The sequence below is a fragment of the Catharus ustulatus genome, chromosome 3 (genome assembly GCF_009819885.2).
Source record: "Catharus ustulatus isolate bCatUst1 chromosome 3, bCatUst1.pri.v2, whole genome shotgun sequence".
In the NCBI taxonomy this organism is placed as follows: Eukaryota; Metazoa; Chordata; class Aves; order Passeriformes; family Turdidae; genus Catharus; species Catharus ustulatus.
This window is the reverse complement of record NC_046223.1, coordinates 35,271,616-35,298,811: the sequence shown is the minus strand read 5'-3', so window position 1 is coordinate 35,298,811 and position 27,196 is coordinate 35,271,616. Positions and strand designations below refer to the sequence as shown.

Below are 27,196 nucleotides of genomic sequence, written 5' to 3'. Positions count from 1 at the left end.
AAATCCTTGGGAAAAATAATAGAAAAAAACTCTAACTGGAATTTTAAATAAAACATTACTACTTTTAAAATAATTTCAAGAAAAAGATAAGATAGGGTCTCTTTTTTGGCTGTGAATGATTGAGACATGCTAACATACTTTTAAGAACTAATTTATAACATTTGATGGCTGACATACACTTTTAGACAGCACTTTCTATATCACTGGCAATCAGAAGTATTTTTCTTAATAACTCATCAGTTTGAATAATGGAGACCCTAAACTCCAAAAAAAAAAAGCATAACAGAATAACACTGTGTTTCTTATAAGGCTATTTAGCCCATCAAAAAGACAGTAAGGTGTAAAGTGAGATTTAATGACAGCTAGCAAATATGTATGGATGTTCAATTATAATGCAAAGTTAAAATCTGAAAACCCTCCAATCCCATGGTCTAGAAAGGGTTGGAAGTGTACCCATGGACAAAGCACAACAGACTTGTTTCTTTTGCATCCCTCTGCCTACACAGTAAATGGATCTAGGGAGAAAGCCTACACCTCTAAGCAATGAACATTAATGAAAGGATGGCAATTATCTGTCACTTGTAAATCATTCAGCCAGAGGAAAAAAGCAGTGACTTCACTCTCAACCAAGCTTTAAAACAGAAGTGTGCTTATTGTATCCCTCTGTAGTCCTGTTACCTAAACCTGGTATGGATTAACAATCTTTGATCAATCACCTTTACATACTAAGTTTTAAAAAAACAAGAGAGTATGTTCAATAAATGCTTGCTCTGGTGCTGTGAACAGTAAGATCGACAATATTTGCACCCCAAGAGCACAACCCATGAATTAATAGCTTTAAACTACCTTGATCCAACGTGTCTTCCATTTCTTGGAATCTCACTCTTCTCTTTGTTTGCCTTTGCTGGACTTGAGCAATTGTTTTTCCATCCCTGTCATCTCTCTTCTTTAGTATAGACACCAATCCTTCCACTGGGGTAATCTATCACGAAAGTTAGTGAGTGGCACAAGAGATGTTAAATAGAGCTCATGCTTCGATTTCTCACAATGACTCAGGGAGGAAACAAGTTAAACAGTTAATAAATAGTTTCCAGTCTACTTTTCTTAAACAATGCAGCACTTGTGAAACCTCCTTCTTGAAGACATCAAGTTCTGAACAGACAGGACACCTGCAGTATCATTCTGCTGCTTGCTGACACTGCTTGCCCTTGATTGTTATAAAAGTTAAATACACACACGTTTTCTGCTTGGATCGTACTTTGTGTTCCTTTGTAAGCTCACATGGGCAGGGGCAGTGGTGAGGCGGATTTGTGTCAAAATCACAGTCATCAGAGGGCAGTAAGAAGTCAATGACACACTGCTGCTGTCTCTCCAAAGATATAATCCTGCAGAGACCATCAAATACTTATTGTGGGATTAATTTTCCAGCACTGCAATTGGTTCCCCAGGGAGGACAAGCAGCCACAGCAGGGCTACGAAACCAAAGAGAGGGAACACCATGGAAAAAGAAAGCTTCAGTGCTCTGGATAGATTCCAGCTCCACATTGTAATAAGCTCTCTGGATACAGCAGCAACTCAAAAATCCTTCCCTACAGACTGGTCACCCAAACAGCGTGCACAAACAGCAATATGGTCAACAAATCAATAAACCACAACTTCTCTTTTCTTTGCTAAAGCATTTGGATTAGTTACAAGAATATAGGCTAAGCCATAGTAGGTTGGCTGAGCAGTCTGTAACTTCCCAGTTATTAATGAAATGAAAGTAGGTGAAGTATCAGGAGAAAAATGCTTTCCTAAGCAATGCTTTCCTGGTGTGCTAGAAATAAACAAAAATAAAAGTAGAAAGTATGTCCCTTTTTTTTTTACCTTGTGAGCATCCTTGCCTCAAAAAAGTTGCAATAAATTCTTCCTAGATCTTAGTAGGATTTTAAAAAACTTAATTCTTTAGATCAGCAGTAACATTTATTAAATTGAAAAGTGATATGTATACATTTGTGCTACAGATAAAACATATCCCGTTTACAACTGAATTTGTAACTCATCTATTAGATAACCCCAAAGGCCTCTAATTTTCACAAAAACTCAAAACCCCCCAACTTTCCAGGCAAGACTGTAGTTGCAGACAGTGGACTGCTTAAGCCTATCTATAACAGAAGTGCAACATAAAAAATTGTTTGCATTGCATTTCCAAGAGCTGTAGAGAAACAGAAAACAAACAACTTCATAACTTATGTGCTTAAGCTTGCCTCATGCCATGAGCTTATATAATCCATCGATGCACGCTGTAGGCAGAGAGATGGCACACTGCACACAGTGAGACACAGGCACAATCCAATAGGCACCAGAGCAGCTTTGGCCCCTGCAACATTTCACTGATAAATGTGGCAATTACACTTGCAGGTCTCTGGTCTGGCAGTATTTTATAGCCCTCAAGTGGACAAATAACTTTACCCAGAACAAGTCAGAGGATAAAATTGATCTCTGCCACACTTTCGATAATCACTTTCCCTTTTGTTTATCTGCTCAAGAGCTTGAATGTATTATGTAATGACACAATGCAAGGAAGTACTTGGAAAGTAGTGAAAGTGTGGAGGCAGAGGAAATAAATTGTTTAAGTCAACATGCAGAGGACCAGTAGCTGGCACAAATGATCCAGAAATAATAGTCTGCAAGTGTCACGTCACAACAAATGAGTGCACTGAGGTGCAGCTTCTACATGTTAAATTAGCCTTGCAAAACTGCCATGAAAATTTAACAGGCCAGCAGAAAAATCTACACTTATGTTTCTTTGTTGTGACAAGGAAGGTGATTACGTAGGAGTGCTTTAATTTGACTTATTTATTTGGAAGGGTGGAGATGAAATGATATCCTTTAGTAGATTATTTTAAGCTTCTGCTTACAGCATTACTTTCATAAAGAGGATCAATGGCTCCTCCCACACCATCCACACAGCAGGCTGCCTGTTGCCTGGCATGATTATTCCCAAGTGGCTTGGACTGCACAAGGTGGTAATGTCACGCAGGGATGGCAGGACATTCCTACCAGTCTGCCCTAAGATTAGAAGTGGTGGTCTGTTCTGCAAGTCATCATGGCAACCTGAACCACTTCATTCTGTCTGTTGGCTCGTGGTAGTTTCTGAATGACTGTGTCACAAACTCACTTCTTCTCCAAGCTTAAAACCAGAGGGCTATCCTTGACAGGATTATGTGGAAATGTGTTTCAGTAATTACAGTTACATAAAAGGCTTCTGGAGGAAAGTCTTGCCACAATGAGGTTCATTTACTTTCCCTGTCAGCCTACATGGCTACATTTCAGGATTTATTTTAAATGTATAAAGAACTAATCTGACACAGCACAGGTTTCTCTATTCTGAGTATCTTCTTTTGCTTAAAAAGAGGGAGCAAGTGCTTTTGATTTTGCAATAAAAATCAGAATGACTAGTATTACATCCCTATCCCAACAAAAGCCATAAACTGTATTTTGAAAAATGATATGTAATTCATACCTAGAATGGAATCATAGAATATGCTGAGTTGGAAGGGACCCACAGGGATCATCAATTCCAGCTCCTGGCTCTGCACAGGACACCCCAAGAGTCACACCAAGTGCCTGAGAGCGCTGCCCAAGAGCTTCTTGAGCTCTGTCAGGCTGGTGCTGTGACCACTTTCCTGGGGGGCGCATTGCCCAGCCACCCTCTGGGTGAAGAACCTTTCCCTAATATCCAACCTGAACCTCTCCTGACTCAGCTCCATGGCATGACTATAAGTCATCTGCCTTTGAATTTTACGAGTTATGTACTTAAGGTTTTTTGTATTTGTCTGCAATACACAAAGTGATCATATTAGATCCATCTCCCACTAATTAAACATCCAAGGAGAAGGACTTAGCTGCCATACAAGATGAAGTTTTTCATGCCACTCTTTAGGAGGCAGGAGGAATTTTAAAAAGCAGAATATATTATTTAAACTGGAAGTTAATGAGGGAGCTGTGGTTAATACAGTTGACCACAAGTCAAGCAGAGGCTTGACTTGAACCACAGGCAGAAAAATGCAGGCTTGCACCAGATTGCCCTGCAAACATCTCTTACATGAAAGAACTGCATAAAGGACCCTATTGAAATGTCAGATATTTTCTTAATTCTAAGCTGGATAATTAAAAAAAGATGGTCTTGGAGCATCTATGTAACTGAGCTTACTCAGCTCTGTTGGCCTTCACAAAATTTTTCAACTGGAGCTTTTATAGTCACTGTACAGGATCTCAAAGTGATATGCAGGTGTGTGGTGGCATTTTCACCAATAGTGAAAAAGGAAAGCAGCAATGACTGTGGGCTAATTGAAACCCTGTTAAATAAAGCTTTTCTCTTTTACCCACCATTAATAGAAAATGAATCTGCTTCAATCAAAAGTTCCACATTTCACAGATAAATTTTAATAAGGTTGCAAAATTAGAAGAAATAAACTACCTGTCTCTTCTCTGTTTGAAACAGCATTTGATAATAAAATATCAAAAAGTTTCTTACGTTATGCTTATTTTCAACAAATATTATGTATGTATTTATAAACATACCAGACAAAACTATGAAAATAAAGTCTTGCAATGCAAGTTCTTAGAGAAAACATATTGAACTTGACAATTAGAATTAGTAGTAGCATATAGACATAAATAAAAACTCCAAAATGGAGGTACTACAAACTGGGAACTAGGAAGAAAAGCTCATTGTATGAAGTAGTTTGGGCTGAATGCAGAAAACTAGTCAAGAAGGTTTGTGTATTCTTCTGTGGGCTGTACTCCTTATTCAGTTACTTGGCAGAGGACTGTATTTTTATTACAGGCAATACCGGATTTTTTTAAAGCAGTAGTTCTGGAAATGAAAAAACCCAAGACTGCCCTGTGTTACAGTAAAAGCAGCAGACAACCCCCTTTGCTAATAAAATACCTTAGATAAGTCAGTAATTTGAGTTTGAAAAAGAGTTAACTCAGCAGATTCAGTATTCACACCACAGCTACAGACAGTAACTATGTTTCCTGCTGATACACTTGCCATGCAAGCACCTGAGCTCCTTTATACAGTAACAAATACCTCAGATACCCTGTAAGCACTTCACATGGAAGCACAGTTCTCACAAACTCAGAGCTATGGGACCCAAGCCATACAAGAGAACAAAGGATCCAAAACACTGCCTCTAAACCTAGTGGAGACTTCATTTCTTGGCATACAAACTGCCATCCAAAAGCTTTATGTTTTGGTAGACAGTCTCAGTATCTTTGCTTTCTAAGAAGAATTTCCCAATTAGAATTTTCTAATAAGGAAAAACTTTAACATTTTACTCACTTCCCTAACTGTCTCTCACATTAAAAGTTTATGCTACAGCCTTTGATTTTATATAGCAAAATGCAACTTTATTGAGGTTACAATTTCTTTTACCACTGGTATGTCATTTCATTCTCACAGAAATGATAGCAAAGATATTTAAGAAGAGCTATATACTTCTAATATCTGTTGTTGCCAGCTTCTGACTGTGCTTCAAAGCTCTTTGTTAGCTGTACAAATCTTGTTTCTGTAAAATGTCTGTGGTTTTTCATCATTTGCATGTTGTTGTATATGGTTTGTACTAGTGAAGAAATATCCAGTGTAACACCTGTACAACACGAAAACTACTATTGCAGTTTTGCAGCTATTGAAATCCAGAGTCAGAATTTGGTGAATTTTCACTCTTGTAATTAGTCATTGTAAATTATAAACTGAAAGCAAGTGACAAAGTATCTAACTTAGAAAACTGCATGAGATGATTCTTGGATCTCAAGCTGGAGCCAAGCAAGACTTCCTAACTGTAAATACATACACAAATATTTACCCTTCCCCATTTTCAATGAATTATTACATGGTAATTGAAGAACATTAATGAAATTTTATCTTACCACATGGGTTTTGTCCCCAGGTTATTTCAAAATTATCTTTACTTCCACCTTCCATTCTAATTTGTTTGTGACAGTTCTGTAAGCACTTACTTCATGACAAGTTTTATCAGTCAAATTGATTAATTTTTTGTTTTCTACTCGTATATTGGTACATTTCATGTCATTAATTTAATTTCATTTCACTCATGTGGTTACCAATGCATTTTCTAGATATCCCATTAACAACTACTGTGTGAAAACACTGTTATCTTCTTAGGTTGACATAGCCTGAACAATGCAATTTCAAAGCCTTCAAGAGGACAAGAAAGAAAGAAGTGTTACAGTTGGGCACAAAGATGTCTGTCTGCTCGTCAAAACTTCAGTGCAATCTTATTTTAGCACTAAAACAGAGTCAATGAACACAATTTAACAACGCTGCTTTCTCAGGGGTGCCAAACTCTTTCAAATGTGTCTTCCAAGAGAGCTGTGGGTGCTCACCACTTCTGAAAAACAACCTCTAGGCTACTGATGGGTGGCAAGATTAACTGGAACAACATCCTATAAGAGTATAATGAAACAATACAAGCTTGGTGTGCTGTCCTTAACTCACCCTATGGCATCTAGAAATCTCAAGTATTGTGAAACAACCCCAGATACTGCATATTACAAATTTTAATTGTTACTGACTTCCATTTAAGCCCCCTGCCTCACACAAAACTCGGGCCTCCTGCTAAGAATGATTCAAGTGGACTCTCACCAAGGCAGCCAACATGATGCCTTATATGGCCTGAAAAAGTACTATGGAAAAACTCAAGGTACTTCTTCCTCTGCAGACTCAACTCTGCCATCAGAGTACTGGCAGTCCCAGCATCAGAAAAGCAAACTAGAATTGAAATCAGATGCCCTATAAAGCATCATCATTGGTCACAGGGACAATCAATACAAGCATATTTCTTCTAACAGTATCAATATGCTGCTTCCTATCCCATCCTCTGAAACACAAATGGCACAAACACAGCTACTTAAAAATAGATGCTATTGGATTAATTTAGGCTTTATCTATGTGAAGCAGAACAGTACTTCTCTGCTAAAATGCAGAACTTTCAGTGGGCTCAAAAGAAATATAATGCTGAGGGATGATACTTAAATTAGTCTTTTGTTATACATGTATACGGGCTTAGCACAGACTGTCAACAAAACACTCTTTTTCAAAACCATCCTCTAAGTGAACACAAGCCAAAGGAGTTAGTTGAAAATTTTGGAAACATGTATTAACATGTATGTGTGTTTCCACATCTGCTTGTGTACAGTTTTGTGCACACAGCTGTCAGTCCTGGTATGTGGTATACTGCCTGAGAACCCACAAAAAGACAAGAGGCATGATCTTGGCAAGGTTGTAAAAAACTGTTAAGGTGGGGAGAAAAACAGAAAATGCTCTCTTTTCAGTTATGGAGACTTTACCAAACATGTAATAACATCAGCAATGACCTTCACTATTTAGTCCCCTGCTTGGTCACTGTCCTTGAGCAATTGTGGGGGTTCTTGGTCTCTGTGCATTAGCTTGATCTATAGAGAAGTACTGTAAATTTATTGCCAAGGGGATAGTCTATTGTTAAAGATCTTAAAAATAGAGAACAGCCAAGAAGATACCTTCATGCAAGTCTTCCCCCTCCAGCATCTGAAATAACATCATTTCACAATACTCATTTTTTCATTTAAAGAAAAGAACTCTTAAGGTCCCATGGATGCAAATGTAGCAAAACCAGAAGACAAATAAAGCAAAGATGTCGTCATTATACTTTCAAAAAAAGTCCCAAAGCAATAAATCTTCTCTATTTTCAGAAGAGCAATTTAGCTTATGAAGCACTCTCCCTTCTTACAGGCCTATCAGCAGTGCTTAAGGAAAGTGGGTTCAGGGTTACAAGCTCTTTCTTAGTTTGGGTTGAACAAATCTGCCTAAACTTGACAAAATCAAAGTCCATTCATTCATATACAGAATCTATATATATGTAGTTCTCACCTCCACAGAATAAGCACAAAAAAGCAAACTTTGTTCTATGTGTAGAAATGAATGATGGTACATCATAGGCATTTATGTAGATCTCAGACACAAAATTTGATTTAACAGGAATTGTGAGAACATCTCTTAACAGTTTCTGACAGAATTTAAAAAAAAAAATTAAAAGCCCCCCAGGTATCACACTTATATATAAGATCAATCTTATTTTTGAAACATAGTCAAGAAGGAGACAGAGAGTTAAAATAAAACTTTTTTTCTGAGTAACTCAGAACAACTAAATATGTATAGATTTCAGATGTAAAAAGTGATACATTAAGGAATGTTTAACACATTTTGAACTTGGCAATATCTAAAATATTTTAACTGAGATAAACATGAAAGATTTATAGGATTCACAATATTTACCTCAGTAATCTCTATCCTCCTTGTAAGTTCATCAAGAGAAGAAAAGCTGTCATCTAGTGATAAAGCTTCCAGGGAATTATAAGACGCTCGTTCAGGTGAAATATCTGGAACAGTGTCAAAGTCCTCTTGGTTTGCTAAGTTTGCAGATTCTTCAGTGTCTATTACATTACCATTCAAAAATCTCAGAAATAAATCTTCTTGTTCATTATTGACCTTCTCCTCCAGTCCTGCTGCTCTCTGTATTTCCGTGGACACCTGTGAAAGGGCAGTAGTCTCATGTTCAGACACTTTATTACACCCAGAGCATTCATCTGATGCAGTTCTGTCCCATGAAGACTGTTCATCATCATCATCATCAGGCTGTATCTCTTGCTGCTTTAAATCACTATTTCCAAGCTGGCCACAAGCAACTTCTGAAGACCCAGCAGCATGTTTTGATCTGGCATGTTTTGATCTATCAGCTGGCACATCTTCATCAGAAGGAACCAAATCAGTAGGCATATAATCAGCATCTGTTAAAGCCAAAGCATCTACCATTGGCTCAAGAGGGAGTTTCGCTCCAGGCTCCCCAGCCCCTTCTATTTTTACTGCATCCTTGGAGAGCTGTCTTTCCCTCAGCTGCAGACTGTTATCTTTACCAGCATCCCCAGATGATAAACAGCCCGAGGAAGGCCTGCCCACTGTCCCTGTGGACTGGGTGTGTGGCTCCAATGTCGATCCAGCACTGCAGTGCTGCTCCTCCATGTGGTCCTTTCCTGCAGCTACCCGAAGCCTTGCTGCCTCTGTCTGCCTCTCAGTTTTGTTTTCACCTGGGGAAACAGCGCTCAGCTGTTTATCTTCTTTCTTTGGTCCAGAGCCAGGACAAGTTTCAGTACCTAGTGCAATAGGAAAAACAGTTCCAGAGTTTTTAAATTATTCAAAGCATCAGCCCAGGGGGGAAAGAGTATACTGTGATTTGATAACATTGTAACCTAATGCTTCAAAATGCTCTCCTATAAAGGGCAGGCATATTATGCTCCTGTCAGGATAACTTTTGTTAGTTGTCTGACTCCTGATTCAGGAAAAAAAAAAGTATTTGCACACATTCTTGCAGGTGAAGCACATGATTTAATGTCCTTCTGAAAAAAGCTACTCTCAATGTGCAAGCAGGTATCTTTCTGAACAGTCACTTTCCTTCTAATGGATATTTTACGTGAGTCATCTCACGGAGGCCTGGAGTTCAAGCAAATGTACTTAATTACAGAAAACTGTATCTTGATGCCAGTGTATTTATCACCTAGGGAGATATATGCATTTCCTTTAAAAATGTTGAAATCACACTAATTTAATAAATTGTAAATATGGAGATCATTAGCTCCTTTGGTTAACATTAAACTAAAGATAAATTACATTTCCTATAAATGGACAGCATAAAAAGACACTGCTTTGGATCAGGAAATTAGTTTACGTGTTAAAAATACAATTTGATGCAATTTATTCCTGTATTCATATTTATGATACATATAACAATTATTTTTTCTTATCTGAAATGTCAGAGACACACAAGGAGTTCTACATAGCTTGTGAATTCACCTACTGTTGGCATGATCTGCTGATGAAGGAGTAGATGGTTAGCCCAAGTTGTCTATGAAATTATTAGATATTGACCATTACAAGAAAGCCAAAACTCTGTTTTTAGGCTTAAAAAGAGAGAAAGGGGCTGTTAAGAATTAAAATATCAAAGTAAGCTAACTATGACGGAAACTACCTTTTATTCTATACTTTTAAAAAACTTAGTTAAGACTGTATTATAATAGGACTACCATTGCAGTAATAGTAATAACCTCAATCAACAAATTAATAACTTTAGAAAACACTTGTATTTTTTGGTCACAGTAAAGAGCAGAAAGGTCTTATGAACAGATGAATAAAGACGTCAAACAATTCCCTTCTTAAGTGAGTTCTCTATGCCAATTTATTCTTCCTCACCTGTTAAAACCTCTCTTAAAATGTGAGGGATTTCCTGAACTTGTTACACAAAATAGTCACATTCATTAAAATAAATGTTTGCATTAATTCATTGTACTGAATAATTTCATTAAATTCCAAACTATCCCCCTTTTAATGGACAATGAAATGCAGGGTAGCATAGAAAAGATAAACTTTAAAATTGAAAAATATAATATCCAAGCAAATCAAAATGTGGAAAAAAACATCAGAATGACATTAACAGAAAGAGTACAAGGAATCTAACTTCTGTAAAACACTGAAAGAATAGGTGTTTGACAGGGACTTTTAAAAATTTAGACACAGATGAGTAGATAGCTCAAGGGATTTGTAATGGGATACTGAGCCCTTCACATACAGGTCATGAGTTCAAACACAGCCTGGATTATTGGTACAAGATTTTATTACCATCTGTCAATTTTTCCTAGTGGATACATCCACATCACAACAGGCATCTTTGTTGGCAGCCCCAACAGCAACAAAGATTAAATGGAATCGGAAATTAAATCAGGTTCTTTACTGTGAAAGGTGTCCCTTGAGCTCAGGACACTGTTCCTGAGAAAGTAATGATCCCAGCACTGTTATCTAACCACAGATTTACAAGACCTGGGATACAATGATCATTCACATCAGGTTTTCAGTAGTGTTCAGTATTTACAACTACTTCAGGGAACCCTTGCCTGTTACAGACTGAAGGCAAGTTAAGACAAATACTTGAAGACTAAATTAGAAAAGATACCTTTGACTACACTAAGTGAAGACATCCACCCGGGGCACTAATTTTTACCTGACTGACAGAGGTAAAACCAACTGTCTACTACAAATGTTTTAGCAACAAAAGCACTTATGGTAATTTAAAAAATGTTTTTTTTCCCCCCTAACAGAGTTGCATTAGGATCCACACCTGGTTTGATCATCACAGAAACCTGTAGGCACCACTTGGTCCTGTTAATCCAAGACAGCCTAGCAGACAGAGTATTGATCTACAGTAATCTACCAACAGAGAATTCACACTTCTCCATCCTTGTCCTTCTTCCCAATTAAAAACAAATCCCATAGGACCTAAAATATAATAGGGTATAAAGAATTCTTCCCCATCCTGGAAACGAGTCTAAACTATACGTACATGCTGCAAACTTATGCTAAGGGTTTTGTTAAATTCAGTACTTCATTAGGAAGGTTTTCATGGAACACATTAATTTATCTTAAGTTAACACTAAGGCTATTCTGCTTTCAGTCAGAAACTGAAGAAATCAAATCTCATCTTTTAATATACACACACAGTATTAAGGGCCAAATTCTCTCTGTTAGTAAATTCAGAGGGAAAATCTTCCAGGCAGTAAAACGTAATAGAATACACCATTCACAACCCTTGTTCAGAAGTGCAGAAAATTAATTAGGTACTGTCCCAGGAATCTTGACTGGATGACTTCTTATAAACTTGTTTGTTGGTCGCTGTAGCCCCAGGAGAGAGGAACTGTGAATTCTTAGGAACAACTGCCTACAGAGTTCAAACTGTGTTTCCAAATACCTTAGCAGATCAATGGAATAATTTTTGCTTCAGATTACCAGGGAAGTTTGATTTTATTTCAAAGATAGCACAGTGCAACTACCTCTACAATGTAATATAGATATTGCTACAATGCATTTTACATTTTCTTATTGGTAATTGCTACACAAATTCTTATTAAATATGAATCCATATGAAGGCCAGTTCTCAAAACACTTAAGAGTTTCCTTTTCCTGTCTTACTCTAAGTCCGACTTCTACTACAAGCAGCTAAATGAGTTAAGCAGTTCTTCCTGTGGTTTAGTTGATATGGGTATAGGAAAAATAGAACTTTACATGTTTACTTCTCATTTTTCATTTCATTTTTCTTTTCTTGTTTTTAGAGGAAGAAACCACCTAAAAAGCAGAAGTCAAGCATTCTAAGTTTCCAGTGAGAAGGTCTGTGCATTTAAGCTAGTACTGAAAAGGTTAAATATTAGGAACTGTATGTTTTATTATAATACAGGATTCTGTAGGGGCTCAGGCAAAATCAAGAACCAGTCCCAAATGGTCATATTGCTTCTAGTCCTGAGGTGGATCACTTGTTATCTGAATGTTATTTCAGATTATGAATCACCTTTGTCAAATTTCTGCACTGGTTCATGCTGATGCCTTCCCTACCCAAATCCTTCTAACTGCAACAAAACCCATTCATCCCCATGCTACTGATGCATTGACATTGAAGGGCACAGCAGCTAATGACCACATGCTGCCTGAACAACTGCTCACATTTGTCAGAGAGAGAATTCACTGCTTCCTCAAAAGGCACTAATCTTGTAAAAGCATCTTTAGCAAATCTCAACCATTTAAACTCGAGTTAGGGTAGAAATATTCCTATCTTTGTATTGAAAGCACTTAGCACTGCTGAAAAATTCTGTTTATTGAACGACATAGCTTTATTAAGTTACCAGCATTTCACAGGAACCCAAAGATTCTGATGATATTTTGACAATATTTGCAGTAAGAGAAAGGCATGAAAAGATCCATTTGCACCATTAATTCCTTCCACATTAAGTCAAGATGTTATACTAGAGTATTTCAACATTGAAACAAAATGCTCCTGAATTCAGAATGATCAAATGTTCAGAAACTCTGCTCTCCAGAAAGCTTTTGTTCCCACTTGGAATAAAATCAGAGGAAAGACTCTAACTGTCTCTTTTTTTTCCATGGGAATTTCCAACCATCCAAAAATAAAAAGCACTGTGTTCTTTTGATCTGCTTTTTGAGCTGTAGAACATGTTTGTTTCATGTTTCTAATGCTTTATGTTTAGTTGGGTTACAAGAATAAATGTGAAGAAAAGGCAGTATGGGGTCATGGTAAAAGAGCATGGAGTTTAGGAGGATCCACACGTAGAGAACTGTGACTCTGTATCTTCACTAATTTCTGATTCTCCTGAACATCCTGGCTGATACACATTTGTAGGATAGTTTAGATTCAAAGGGACCTCCTAGGATCATTTAGGCAAGTTCTCATCTTGTGAGGATTTCTAGCTGGTTTTGAGGAAAGGTGCTCAGCTTAAGCCAATTTTGGCAACTGGAATACGGCAAAATACCAGAAACTTTTTGCTCAGAGAGAGGAGAGAGAAAGCACAGCCTGGTTGTCTACCAATATTCTTTCCCACTCTGTCCCCATTTTAACAATTCATTAATTTGTAAATGTTTCATAAGAACCTAAAGATTCTAACAAATTGCTCAAACAAAACGGCCACTGCCCCAAGGCAGAAAAAGGCAAATGAGGCTGACATAAAAGTATACACTGAAAACAATTAACTGAATGTTCTTCTCTTCAAGACCCCCCAAAGGCTTTATCATCTTCTGTGTGGCTTCAGAAAAAATGCATTTCAAAATCAGTACACTGCATGTAATTTAAAACAGTTACTAATACTGTTAACTGTACTCCATTGCCACCCCTCAGAATGTCTGTCACCAGGTTGATTACCTACTACATATTTATATACATAAAAACTATGCATTTTATCTTCAGTTTTATACAATTTTGTGGCTTAAATAAGCTACTATAAATGCATGCTCATTTAAGACTTTTTTTAAATGGAGGTTAGAATTACTTTACAATTATGAATACCAATGACTAATTAAAATTGCATTATTTATCCATTGTGCTAAGAAAAATAAATTCATCCATTTGTGCATCTGTAGAGATCCAACAAGTGCTGTAGCTTCAAGTGAAATAGCTTCATTGTATTTATGGAATATGTCATTACAGTGCAATATTTAAAACAAATCTATGCACATGTACATACATACACACATACCTGATTTAAAAGCAGTAGTTTCTCTTTCCTTTAAAATCCTGGGTTCCATTAACTGAGGCGAATGACTGCTTTCCCATATATTTTCTGCAGCTACTAGCTGTAAAATATGATAGTATTACCTATAATTTTTGGAATTAAACAGGAATGCTGTGACTTTTTGAGACATTCAAACTTCAAAAAGCTTCTAAACTGGAAAGATTTTATCTTATATTTAAAATATATTTATTACCAATTTTTGACAAAGTAGAATTCAATTAAACAGCTGCTTACCTTATTTTTGGATGCCTGTGGCCTGCAGCAACAAAGGAAAAAAGAATAAATTAAACAACCTAGTGACAACATTCTTCATAATAAATGTGAAATCTTAAAAACCTTTGCTCTGCTCTAAAATTAGCACAGAGTTTTTCTTCCATTGACAGCCTGCTAGATCTGTACTTGCATGAACATCATCAGAAGACCAATTAGCCTTAACATCATTCCACCTGAGAAAGCAGTCAGAAGAAAATTTACTGCAACGTATCAAGCAATGTACATTCCTGTAAAAGGTTATGCTCCAAAGAAACTCTACCAACTTTAAAAACCATATAACAACTTGATATCTACTATTATTTAAAATAGTGACCACTATAAAAGAGACTGAGGAATGAAACACCCTCCCCAAAAAACACATTTCCCTCTCCATAGACTGGGACATTTTCTGGATTCTCTAAGGTACTGCAGCTCCCACTGACTCCATTCAGATTCACAGGTGAATCAATGCTGCTCACAGCCAGTGTGGACTTTGCCAGCTGGATAGAGATTTATACACAATGTGATTTATCACACACAATCTGTCTTGCAGTCTTACAGCAATGAAGATAAAATGTGGAGCATTTTATTTAAAGCAACTGAAAAAAAATTGGAAAGACAAGGGAAGAGTACTGATGCTCATATTATCTAACAAAAACTTTAAAAAGTTAAAATGACTTTTAAATTTCACCATTTAAACTTGAAAAAAAGGATACTCAAAACTATTTTTAAAAAGCAAACATGTCCAGTATGTAGCTGTAAACCTTGCGTCTCAGAAAAAGTTATATTACTTTCAATTACAAAAGCAAAATGGTCACGTTTTCAAGACCTGTGTGCAATTCATTAAAAATTAAAGTGAAATTTTAATTAAAATGTAAAATGAGTTTAAAGCTTAGGGAAAAAACCCTATAGGAAACAATAAAAGCAAATAGGCTTTGCCTACAGTTTGACAGAGTAATAATATTAAATACAGAGCACTTATCACAGCAAATGAACACAAGCCTTAATTTTTCTCAAATTGCAGAGTTTCTCAGAACAGGGAATGATATTTCAAAACTGGAAAGAAGGAGAAAACAGAGTTATTCTCAACAAGGTGACAAGCCAGGTGCAAGAGGGAGGTGCTGCTCGTTGCAGCACATAAATCCCAGCAGACCTGAGCCTCAGCCTTTCTGTGTGCTCACGAGGTCGTGTGCAGGGAAATGGACTAAGGCAGCCACAGGCGCTCAGTGCCACCCCTCAGCAGCAGCAACCTGCAGCTCCAGTGCTACACCTGCCCCCACTTCCTCTGGGAATGCAGGAATGCCTTTCCAGGGACTACCTCCCAAAGGCATTCAGAATAAAAGATCAGATAAATTCAGATAAAAAATCCCTGTCTGGATTCTGGCACTCAGCTGGGGTGTTTTCCAACTTTGGTACCATCATCCAGAAGAAAAGAATTTGATACCACGTCATACTCTTTAGGAGCAACAGGAGCATTTTGGCTTTTCTTCTATCCAGACTGACTAAGCCAATGCAGAGAAAGTTCCCTCATCTAATTGAGAGCATCTTGCCTGTCACAGGTAGGCCTTTGAATGTGGTTAGTTTCCTTATTGCTGTTGGCTGATCATTTTGCAGCAGTTCCTATGATTTTTTCCATCTGTGCCTTAAAATTGATGTCTGGACAGTAGGACACTCACCCATGAAAAAAAAAGATCTCCTCCTTCCTGACTGGTACAGTCCCATACATGTTGCTACCCAGAAAAGCACCCGAGGCACTGCCCACAAGTTTGTTATACTGTGACCCACTGACTCAGGAGGCTGATGGATCAGTCAAAGCTGCCATGAACTGAGATTTCACTGTTCAGAATACTGTCATGCTAGGAAAGTATAGAATCACTACTTTGTGTAAATGTGACCTAGATGAAATTTATAAAAGGTAACAAGAACTACTTTAAGTATTAAGGAATTGTCCTAAAATGTGGAAATTTGGGAATAAAATCCTATAGGGTAGGTATGGGTGCTGAAGTCTGAGATGCTGGACACTTGCATTTTGAAACAATGATTAAGCCAGTAACTATCAGACATGAACACCATCATTAGCTCTACAGTCCTTCTCCTCCTGAATTAACACTATTCAGTTTTCCCTCTGGTTGAAATAATACAACTCAAAAATCCAGTTCTGGAAAACTGATGATTTGCTGAAATGAGTCTTCACGCATTCTGCAAACAATATTAACAGAATGTGAAAACTGATGGTAAAAATATTTTAGTTACATATCAGAAGGAACCACCACTTTATAACCAGATTCAAGTCGGTGATGCAACTTTTATTTTGACACTGATTATTTTAAAACACCTGTGATGGCAAAGAGACAACAGCTGCAGTAACATATTAGTTTGAGGAGTAACAATACTTTCTTATACTTACTGTTGATGTGAGGAGCAAACTCTAGTAAGCCTTTCCAGTTCTTGGCCACTCAGTTCTTTATCTGAATTCCTCTGTGTTGTAAATTGACTGGGAACTGCTGTTTTCCATTTTCTTTCTAAATTAAATCGAAATAACTTTTACTCAAGATACTGCAAAAGTAGCTTAATATAAAACAAATAGGTGAAACTAATTAATGGAGAAATATTGACAACTTTCCTGTGTATGTTCTACAGTCTTGTTTCAATCTATGCAGAACAGCATTAAATTCTTTTATTTTCACCGACCCTAACCCAAAAATAAGCTTGAAACATCTGTGGATCAAAATCTCGATTAACAGAATAGAGAAGTACAAACTATCTACACCCTTATAATTAAATGTGTGCAAACAAATACAAAGCAGGAATACCCTTCTTGTAACAATCTCAGAGAAATTCTGATATAAACGCTGCTTTTGCTATGTAACTTTTTTAGCCTGGAAATGTGAGTGACTCTATTATTTAGAAATAAAAATGAAAGTCTTTCTTCTACCATATTAGTTTAGCTGGTACTCACCCCACTGTTCCTGTATGGAAGAAAGATTTGCAAGCAGCTGCTCATGATAAAGTCGTTCAAGCTGTATGAACTTCATGGCCTTCTCATCTGAATGGAAGGTTAAAGGCAAATGCACACACGTGGACATGGTATGGCTTACTTATAATTGGCATCATGTTTGAAAGGGAAGCAATTACACACTTGAAATTTGAAATTATTTGATCAAAATGATTCACGTGCCTGAAGCTCAACAAAAGATTTTTCCGCAAAAGAAATTACTGAAATGTTATTATGCTGGTAACTTTACCAAAAAATGAAATCTCTGGGAAATGAAAAGCAAAACAATGGCACAAATACCAGCATGTATCTCTCAAGAAATACAAATACATGTCAATAACCATGACTAACTGAAAATATGGCTCCTTTCTACTGACCGGCTGGAGACAGTATTAAAACAATTGATCCAACTTCAATTTTTGAAAAACACCTGCCCCCTTTTCAACCATTGTATACAACACTGTTTGCTGAATTTACCTTTTGTCTTCCTGAAGATTCTGCTCACTTTTCCTCTATATGAAGAACTCTTTCCCCTTGCTTAGGGTTATCAAAATGTGAACAAAGTATACTGAAAATCACCTGTTTTACAACAGTCAGGATAATTCTAATACCAATGAGACTGAATAGTTAGTTGTTCTGTTTAAAGTTATTTAAGCAGCTATTGGAAATGTAATTCTGCAATACAATGAGGATGGAAGTACAGTGAATGAGGTTCTCAGTACTACTGAAAAACCACTTTCCATTATTCATGCTAATTAAAACACTGGAGTAATTATTACAAAAACACAACCAGTACTTGTTATTCTGGTTAGCCTCATGCAACAGCATGGTTTATGAACAACAATATTAATGGAAAGAATATTCTCTGTCTTCAGGAAATCTGTTATTAGAAAGAGAATTACAGATCACAGAGAGAGCCTTAGAGGATTACAGCAACAAACCCTGAATTATTGTTAATATGAGGTTCCACACTGGATGAATTAAAATGTCTGTCATGGATAATTAATACAGTGCAACATGATCAAGTAAGTTCTTTATTAACCTCAGGAAACTGATGGCTGCAGGTACAGTGGAGATATCCTTCATAAATATGTATTATATAGTGGTGTTGAATTCCTCACATCAGGTGTCCATTGCATTAAAAAATATTCCTTTGATCAGCTTTAAATAGAGTGCCTTTCAATTAAAGCAACTTCAATGAAAGAGGAATTGTTTCTACCATGCCATTTATATTTTAAATTTATTGTACTTTCCCCTGTACCATAATTTGCTACAGATTTTTTCCATGCCTTTCATTTGTGCTGTGCAATTCACATTTTCGGAACGAGTGAATTAGGATGACCAAAACAAAAGTGCAGTAGTCTAAAACAGTGATGGATATTTTATTTTATACGTTGCTTTTATAGTATTGCAACTGTTAGCTCTCTGATTTTATCTACAGGCTAATAAAATTTGTCTGGGTTTCTTATGCATTTCTTATGCCTGCTAAACAATTGCCTATTGTTGTATTTTGTTTGTACAAATAACATAATAATCTGAATGCACAAATTCTGTAATATATGATGCATCTTAGTGAATCACATATACCTTAAGGGCTTAGCACTGGCCTCTTATTTCATCATTTTCCCTTTAAAGCAAAGAGGAAATCCCTGTCCGCCTTTTCTAAAATTCTAACTTAGCTTTGACATTTAATATTGTTATTCTCTCACACAGTTACTGAAATATATCAGAGTAATTATCAGCAGTTCAACTATTACAATTTTTTAATCAAACTTACTTGCATTATCTAGGAAAAAATAAAAATAAACTTATTTTGATTATGAAACTGTTTCCAGAAGCAAGTACCCATATTTTCCTACAATAATTTCTCAGACTTCCTTGATATAATTTTGACAAATTAGCATTCATCAAACACATTTTGGCTATTGTTTGCAGGTTGCTGATCTCAGCTTCATGTGTTTGGTATTTTAATTCCAATCTAGACATTTTTATTACATACTCTAATCAACTGTTGTGACAATTGTTTCATTACTATAAGCAGCCTATTTGATATAATACATATCCTTTCTCTAAATTGGACATTTTCCCAGTTACTAATATTTAGAATAGAAGTTATCTTATAAAAACAAAATTTGTTTGAAAATGTTTTCTTACTTCCATGCTTATGTCCAGCTACTACCAATTACATCAGTACAGCTGTTGGAAGTGAATTTATCCCCTAACTCACAGTCCAGTTCCTTGATTAAAGAGGATTTGCTAGCATATTGTGTATTCACTCCTGGGTAAATTATAGTTGTTCACTTCTTTCTAACCCTGACTCACAAGATGTGAGTTAACAGCAAAGCATTTGACTTTTATGTTTTATCATACCACATTATTTTAATATTGTACAACAATTTCTGCAAGTAAAAGGATACATTCCTCCTCTTGAAAATAGGTCTCAGCTATCTGCAAAAGTAAAAAAAAATTAAGAATCTATAATTTTCATGACAATGGTAAGGACAAAATCTTTTTATCATAGTTCTAAATATCTGGTTTACAGGTTCTTATTTAGTGTGGGTAAAATATGAATGTTCAGACAAAATACATGCATTCCCGTTCTAAGAAAAATGTTGTAAAAGAGTAACAAACACTAAAGAAATATTAAGTCCTCTCACACAAATCAGATTTACCCAACTCTTACAGTGTTTTATGTTGCTACAATAATAAAAATTATTTCAGAAACATTTTTAGTTATCTTAATAGAAAGTTTTAAAATGGCCTGCAAGAGAAATACTATTTCTACTGATATAAGTTCAGAAGTTTGAGTTCTGTGCCTGACCAATGTATCCTTATGTTTGATCAAATTTAAATCATTGCTATGCTCTCCTGAGCACTACACTGCAATGTGTTAAAACAGAAATGGAGGTTTTTTGACTGATGAGAAAAGAACAGTCTTTGTGTCTCTGTAGACAAAAAATATTTGAGAATTGCAACAATAACTTACTTGTGCTTGTTACAAAACTGTGCAGGCTTTCCTAGAAAGCTGAGGAATACTGACATCTTTGTTTGCAGATGCAATGAAATACAAAAAAATATAAACCTTAGAAGTATTCCGCACAGCTCTACACTACCAGTGACCTTTACAAGTAGCAACTAATCAGTCCTCAGGGACAGTGAATTTTGGCATCCTTCCTATTTGCCATGTGTGGTGATGCAAAGCCAGAGCTTGCAAAATGTGTCCAGGACCTGCAGCTAACCCTGATACCAGAACATTCAGGTTGAGGCACTTCATAAATGATTCCCCAATGACTTCTGCGGGACCACTCAAAAATTAAGTCTCAAAAGCTTTTGGACATATAGATTTAAGTAGTCATAATATGGAGGGCTGAAATAAGCACTTTTGTGTAAGTCTGAAGATGATTGCTCAAAAAAGACAGCAACTTGATAGGGGGGCCTAGGTTACAAATTGTATTTCCTGGCTCTCTGTCTTACTACTAAGCACTAGACCATTCTGAGCCCAGTACCTTTGAAAGAGAATAGGTAAGTGACTTTTAATGTTGTTTATCTGCACATTTTGTCTGCTGTCTACAACAGCCTCCTAAAAATTTTTGGAGCTGTCAAAGCTCTACCTATGTTTTATATAAAATACCTCTTAGATTCTGTAACAAGTCCTAAACAAATCAAATTAATCCCATTCAAGACAGGAAAAAAAATTACGTCCTATTTTAATTAGAAGTTGACTCTTAGAACAGCCCCTATTATCCAACATCCCTTAAATATTCAATACAGACTTCCCACAAACACCATGAACTGTTAATACTCCAGAACATCTGACACAGTTCTTGATTTTACATTGAATTTTGGCATAGAGAATAGAAAAATAATGTGTAGAAGAGTATTTGCTAGACTTGGTTTAATGCTACTGTCAGGCTGTATTAGCAATCTGAAAAAAAGGACTGAAGATGACAGGTCAATTCATTAGAAAGGGAAAAAAATTCTTAATAGACTCACTTTACAGGAAGGCTACACTTAAAATCCTTCCCCCTCCTGTTCTCTATTAAAAAACAGGTTATGAGCCTTGTAAGTTCTGTTAGCTTTCTTTCAAACAGTCCATTCAAAATGCTTGATAATTTTTAGGAAAAAAAGAGATAGTGTTTGAATACATATTTCAATCTAAATATGCGGATTTTGTTCTCAGTTCTGTCACAGACCCCATATGACTTTCAAAAAGTTCTTCGCCTTAGGGTTTGGCTTCCTCATCTGAAAAACAACAGATTTCACCTCCATCATGTGCAGTTGATTCCCTTGATATTTGTAAAACATTTCAAGTTTTTGCCCTATTCTTTTTTTCCAAAAATGACCTTTGTACTGACTCATGAAAAATCCCCAAATTTGATGAGGCTACAAGTACAAATTGTTAACCCTAAAGCTAAGCTTCTCGTAAGATAAGGAACAACATCAAATATCTTCGCTCAAGCATGGATTAGAAATCATAATTTAAAATTCTATGTCAAATGTAGATCATCTATAAATGATGTTGCTCTAAAGAGAAATCTATTTCTCCTATATAATCTCTTATCTGTATCAAAGAAGAAGAATGCAGCAATGTCATTGCAGTTTAGAAATTTAAAATATCTTCCAAAATAAAGACAATGCAGCTATGTCAAATTAGACAGGTTTAGTATCTACATATGGTCCATATTAGACATCACAGCCAAGCAAAAGCTCTTCTAATTTCCTGTTAGTCTGACACAACTGAATTGTAAATTATTACTGCATCAAGTTCTAGCCACATATTCATTCTGCATCATAACTTCCAGGAAAAAAAGCAACCTACTGGCCAGTTTGTAAGAAAGATTGCTTTTCAAACCACAGTATTCCCTTTGGTCTTGCAGGTGTGGCAAACTGTGCTTAAACAAAGGTATACACTAAGAAACCTTGAATCCTAATAATTCATTAATAAAATTTATGCTAGAAAGATGATTGTAGTAGCAAAAACAATTCCAGATTTAAAATTTTATTTAGGTGTCTGCTGTTCTATAACTATACAAGTGTCTTACAAACATTAGTCGAGGTATATTAAAGAGTGATTTTTCTAATTCTTCCTGCCAAACTAATTTTACCATTTGGGGAGTTAGAAACCCATCCTTAAGAGTTTCCTTTAACTACAGAATATATTTACAAGGCAATTTATAATTTAACAAATATTAGAAGATCTCAGAGGAGATACTTGCCTTGACCATCTGTTATGCATCAAAATATCCCATCTAGATATGAATATTGGCATAAATTGCATTTATACATATTTTTCCTGATGAAAAAGGTCTCAAATAAAAATAAAACTGGGTGCAAAACCCCAAAATCATAGAAAGTACCTGATGGAGACAGAGGGGCAGTATCTTTGAATCCATCTGCTCAACCTCTTCACGGAGCAAAGAGAAAAGAGACTGCAACGTTTGCTTTTGGTCTTTTGGATGTAAGTTTTCCTTTGCTTCAACAGTACCTTCAGCCTGCACAAAATCTGTATCTGTAATAAGAGTATTTTCCTCCTGGATTGCTGTGGTTTCCACTGTAGAAATGCCTTTAAAAAGGACACGGACTCAGGTTAGGATTAAAAAAAAACACATTGAGTTTCTTCTTTTAGGAAATTTCAATATGAACACGATGAATAAAAGCTTAATATAAATGACATCACTGCTAAACTAAATATTGGCATTGTCAAAATTAGTTGTAGTCTCACTGTCAGCACACCTACCTGTTAGAACACAGTAACATACATCAGATATATTTGTACACTTCTAGCTGGGACCCTGCTTTCACTTATGGGGGAAAAAAAAAATCAGAACACTGAGAAAGTGTTATACAGTTTTTAGTAAGAGACCAGGATGACTTAAAAGTGCTTTTTGCTCAAAAAGAGCAAACAGCAGGTAGGTGAGGACAGTAGGAAAGAGGTTCTCAGTTTGTCTCTTTGCTCCTGCCAAGGACCTCATAGAAGGAGGTGTCCTGGGGATGGACAAGAAAGGAAGGAAAGACAATTCAATGGGTTTCTGCTTTTTAGATGGCAACACAGCGGCTCCTCACAGTGACAGCAGGATCTTAAAGGGTAGAAAGAAGCAGATGATGCCAGTGTGGGATTTTATTGTAGGAGAGAGATGACTGAGGGGACTGTCCTAGTTGAAAAGGAAGACCCCTCTACACATTTGGATAGTTTGTTGATAGATGGTTTGTTTGTTGAGAGAAACAGGCAGTAGTGCTGATCTATGTTGGCAATAATGACACAAGGGCTATGAAAACTGAATTTAGATCTCAGACAGAACTTCTTGCTAGACAGAAACTTGGTTCTCCATGGTACGTTTCCAGGAAGTTCACTGTTGCCTGTCTCCAGTTTTATAGAAGCCAAAAAAAGTCAGGCATCTGGGTGTAGATATGAAGAATAATGTAAAGTACAACATTATAAGAATATTACAGGGAAAAACTCTCTGGGTGCAAATCCCACATTTTATTGTTAGAAATGCAAAACTTGTGTATTTCGATCACGAATATGATAATTATGAGAAAATGTTAAATGAAATTAAGAAAGAAGTGTAGAGTAGTAGTAGTGACAGCAGTAGTGGGAGAAATCAGCTACCCATATACTGACTGGATCGGTTTCTCATAAAGATCAGAGAATAAAAGCAATAAATTACAGCTTCCTGTAAAACACAGCCTTAGGAACAACCAGAAAACTACAGCTGATTCCAACAGTTAATAAACTATTTTTTTATTTCTCTATAAAACATTCAATTTCACACACTTGCATAAGATTGAACTTAAAAAAAAAAATCTCAAAATTACTTAAAACACTTCAGAGAATTTGGCCATGGAAATGTGCACAAGAAGCTTTTAATAAACTCAAATTATGATGAGCATTGTTCCCCAGCTACACCCATTTTCTGAAATCATGTTATCATCTGAAAGATGGACAGCTCAGGGCACTGTTTCAAGTATCTTTGTGTCCTCTCTTGGGCACTTGGTTTCAGACCCCTTTGTTTTCATTGCCACTGAAACCCAATAACGAGGATTCAGGTTTAAGATTTAGGACCTAAGAAAGGCATTAGCTTGTCCATGGAAGGCTCCACCATTTTACTTTTGATTATTTTAAACTCTTTATTTAGTAAACTATCCAGGTTAGGAATACTAATAATCTCAGTGGGTGGCTATTTTCACAGGGCTTACTGCCAGAAAAAATATGGGTGTAACTTAACATTGCTGCTTCAAAATTAATGCACATGTCTGATTTTCCGGTATTTATTTGGGCTTCCTGCGGGCCAAAAGCAACAAGAGACATAACTGGATGTAAGATACAAACCAGGAAATACTTCTACAGCTGGAATTAAGGCTCTCTTTAAAAATACAGCTTCCTGTTTAGCACATTATCATGAAGCCAGAAAAGAGGGTCTTCATGTTCTGGCAAACCTTTTCTCCCAGAAAAACAAAGAAACCAAACATCACTTCAAGCTGCACTTTATTAAGCAGTTAATAATCACCTGTCAGATCAAAACATGAACATTGACTGCAACATGCTCAATAGCAACTATTATGAAAAACCTTAATTTTAATCGTGATACTGTTGCTATAGTTTATAAACTGCATTATTATTTGTACATAAAGTTGAGCTGTCACTTGGAATCAAATTCTACCCTCAAACTTCTTCCCTGATTTTGAAAGTGGGGCCTTACACTTAAGTGGGTTAATTTTAACTTGTTAGATTTTCAACACAAGACAATATTTGTGCCTTAGTAGCACTACAACAAAACTTTTATTGTAACACTTAGTAATGCTATTTCATTATAAAGATGTGATGGTCTAAGATCCCTTTTTTTTCCTTTTCTCCCTGTTCTTGAAAGCAGCACACTACTTTATCCAGGAATCAATCAGTCTTACTGTCCAAAGCAGATAATTTTTTTTCCCACTAGATATAAGTATCTTACATATATTTCTGGTTTTTTAATAAGAAAGAACTAAGTTTTTCACTTTATAAAGCACTAATATTTACTCTACCCCAAAAGGTAACCAAAGACTTTATGAAAATCTGTGTGAAAAGACACAGAAGACATCAGCGGCCAGAGCACTCAGCAGGCCCTAAGCAAAGAGCCAGGTTCAAGTTTTTGCTCTGCCAGGCTCACAAATGTTTAACTGACCCCTTCCATGCCCAGCTGGGTGATCCAATGTTTCCTAAGATATGGGGAGAAGCAAACTTTCTCTCAATTTCCCCAATCTCACAGAAGCAGCCTAACAAAGATCAAACTTTGACACACTTTTTGAATGAAAACTCACATATTTCAGTATTTCTCAGGTTCTTCTTTGTCAGTACTGCAAATAAATGAAATTAAGGTGCTCTTTGTTGACTGCCTGAGAATGAATCCAAGGTGCAAGTATAGGGATTTGCTATCAAAATAAAATTATGGCTGTTGCCCTCTGTTTTTTACATGAAGTTGAATTTTCATATTCAGTAGCACTAGCTTAAGTCACCAGTAACAGAAGTTTCTAGTACAGAAAACATATGGCCATCTCTTTTTTTAAACATTCTTTGGTGCCCGATACAGAAAGCTGTTTCAGACTGATTCATTCAAGAGTTATTGAGGAAAAAAGAAAAAAGACCAGCAAGTATTTAAAAACTAGTCATTTTTAAGAGAAGAGATTTTGAGACAAAAGTGTTGGTGGTAAAGATATAACTTTAACTGAGCAAGCCAAGAATCTTGTTGAGTTTGGCACAGAATCCTATCTTTTGACTATCTTATATCCTTATATTTTATTTGCTTCAATACCAATTCCATCCCAAACATTTTCTTCCTTCTTCCACCTTCAATCTGCTTTAAGAAATAAGTGGAATAATTTACAGAAAAAGCATATATTGCAGATTTTAACTTGGGGAAAAAAGATTGAGTGCAGGTTACCATGCTATACTGTGTTAAGGAATCATATAATGATTTTACAATATGCCAAAACTGACCTTTTGAAAAAAGATAAACCTATTTTCAGAGAACATGGATAATTCGAAGTCCATATTTACAAAAATATATCGAAACACATTAAACTTCATGAATCACTATCTCTACCACACTAAAGTTAGTACAACTCTTTACAAGGTGATGAATAATCACCAAAGTTTAAATTCTTCAGTTAAAATGTACATCAATTCTTTGGTCAGCAGTCCTCCCTAACCAAATATAATCAATAATCATTCAAAACTATGATGAGTATACAAAAAGAATGTGAGAAAAAATTGGGATCTAGAAGCTATAGACTTGTCAATCCACTCTCAATCTCCTACAGCAACAAGGGAGCTAAAAAGGAGGTGCTTCTTCAAATAATAAATCTATTAAATCCTGGAATCCTTACTGTGGGACATTGAAATGGATGCAAAAAAAAAGTCAGGCGACAATTTCACTCTAAAGTATTACAGTCTATCAATTTCCCCTTGGGGAAGTCCTGAGATTACTGCAGATAGGGAGCAAAAACATGCCAAAGAATCACTTTGTGTTCGCCTTGTCCTTGTACTCTCACCTACAAATCCCCTGTTGGCCCCTGTCAGGGGAAGAATATTGAATCAGAAGGATCGTCAACCAGATACAGTGAAAGTTAATCTTGCTTTCCAGTCTACTGATAGGAGAAGCTAGGATAATTTTAGCTTCAACACATCTCAAGCATATACAGACAGAAAATAATCCAACTTATAACTGTTTATTCTTCACAAACAACTATTTAGAGGGTTTCGAACACATTGCAAGTGCGAGTACTTGCTCTCTCTTCTAAAGTAAA

General features: G+C 36.2%; 1 protein-coding gene across 5 annotated transcripts in view; it reads right to left on the bottom strand.

The window, feature by feature from the left end:
• CNST (consortin, connexin sorting protein) overlaps window positions 1-27,196 on the bottom strand; it is a 58,963-nt gene that overhangs the window by 5,115 nt on the left and 26,652 nt on the right. For all 5 annotated transcript variants that reach the window (XM_033054250.2, XM_033054252.2, XM_033054251.2 and 2 more), the window contains 8 exons: window positions 22,771-22,976; window positions 19,831-19,861; window positions 17,378-17,464; window positions 16,826-16,940; window positions 14,401-14,422; window positions 14,131-14,227; window positions 8,324-9,198; window positions 847-982 (listed from right to left, as the gene is read on the bottom strand). In XM_033054250.2, coding sequence (XP_032910141.1) covers window positions 847-982; window positions 8,324-9,198; window positions 14,131-14,227; window positions 14,401-14,422; window positions 16,826-16,940; window positions 17,378-17,464; window positions 19,831-19,861; window positions 22,771-22,976 — 1,569 coding nt within the window. The remainder of the gene's footprint in view (window positions 1-846; window positions 983-8,323; window positions 9,199-14,130; window positions 14,228-14,400; window positions 14,423-16,825; window positions 16,941-17,377; window positions 17,465-19,830; window positions 19,862-22,770; window positions 22,977-27,196) is intronic.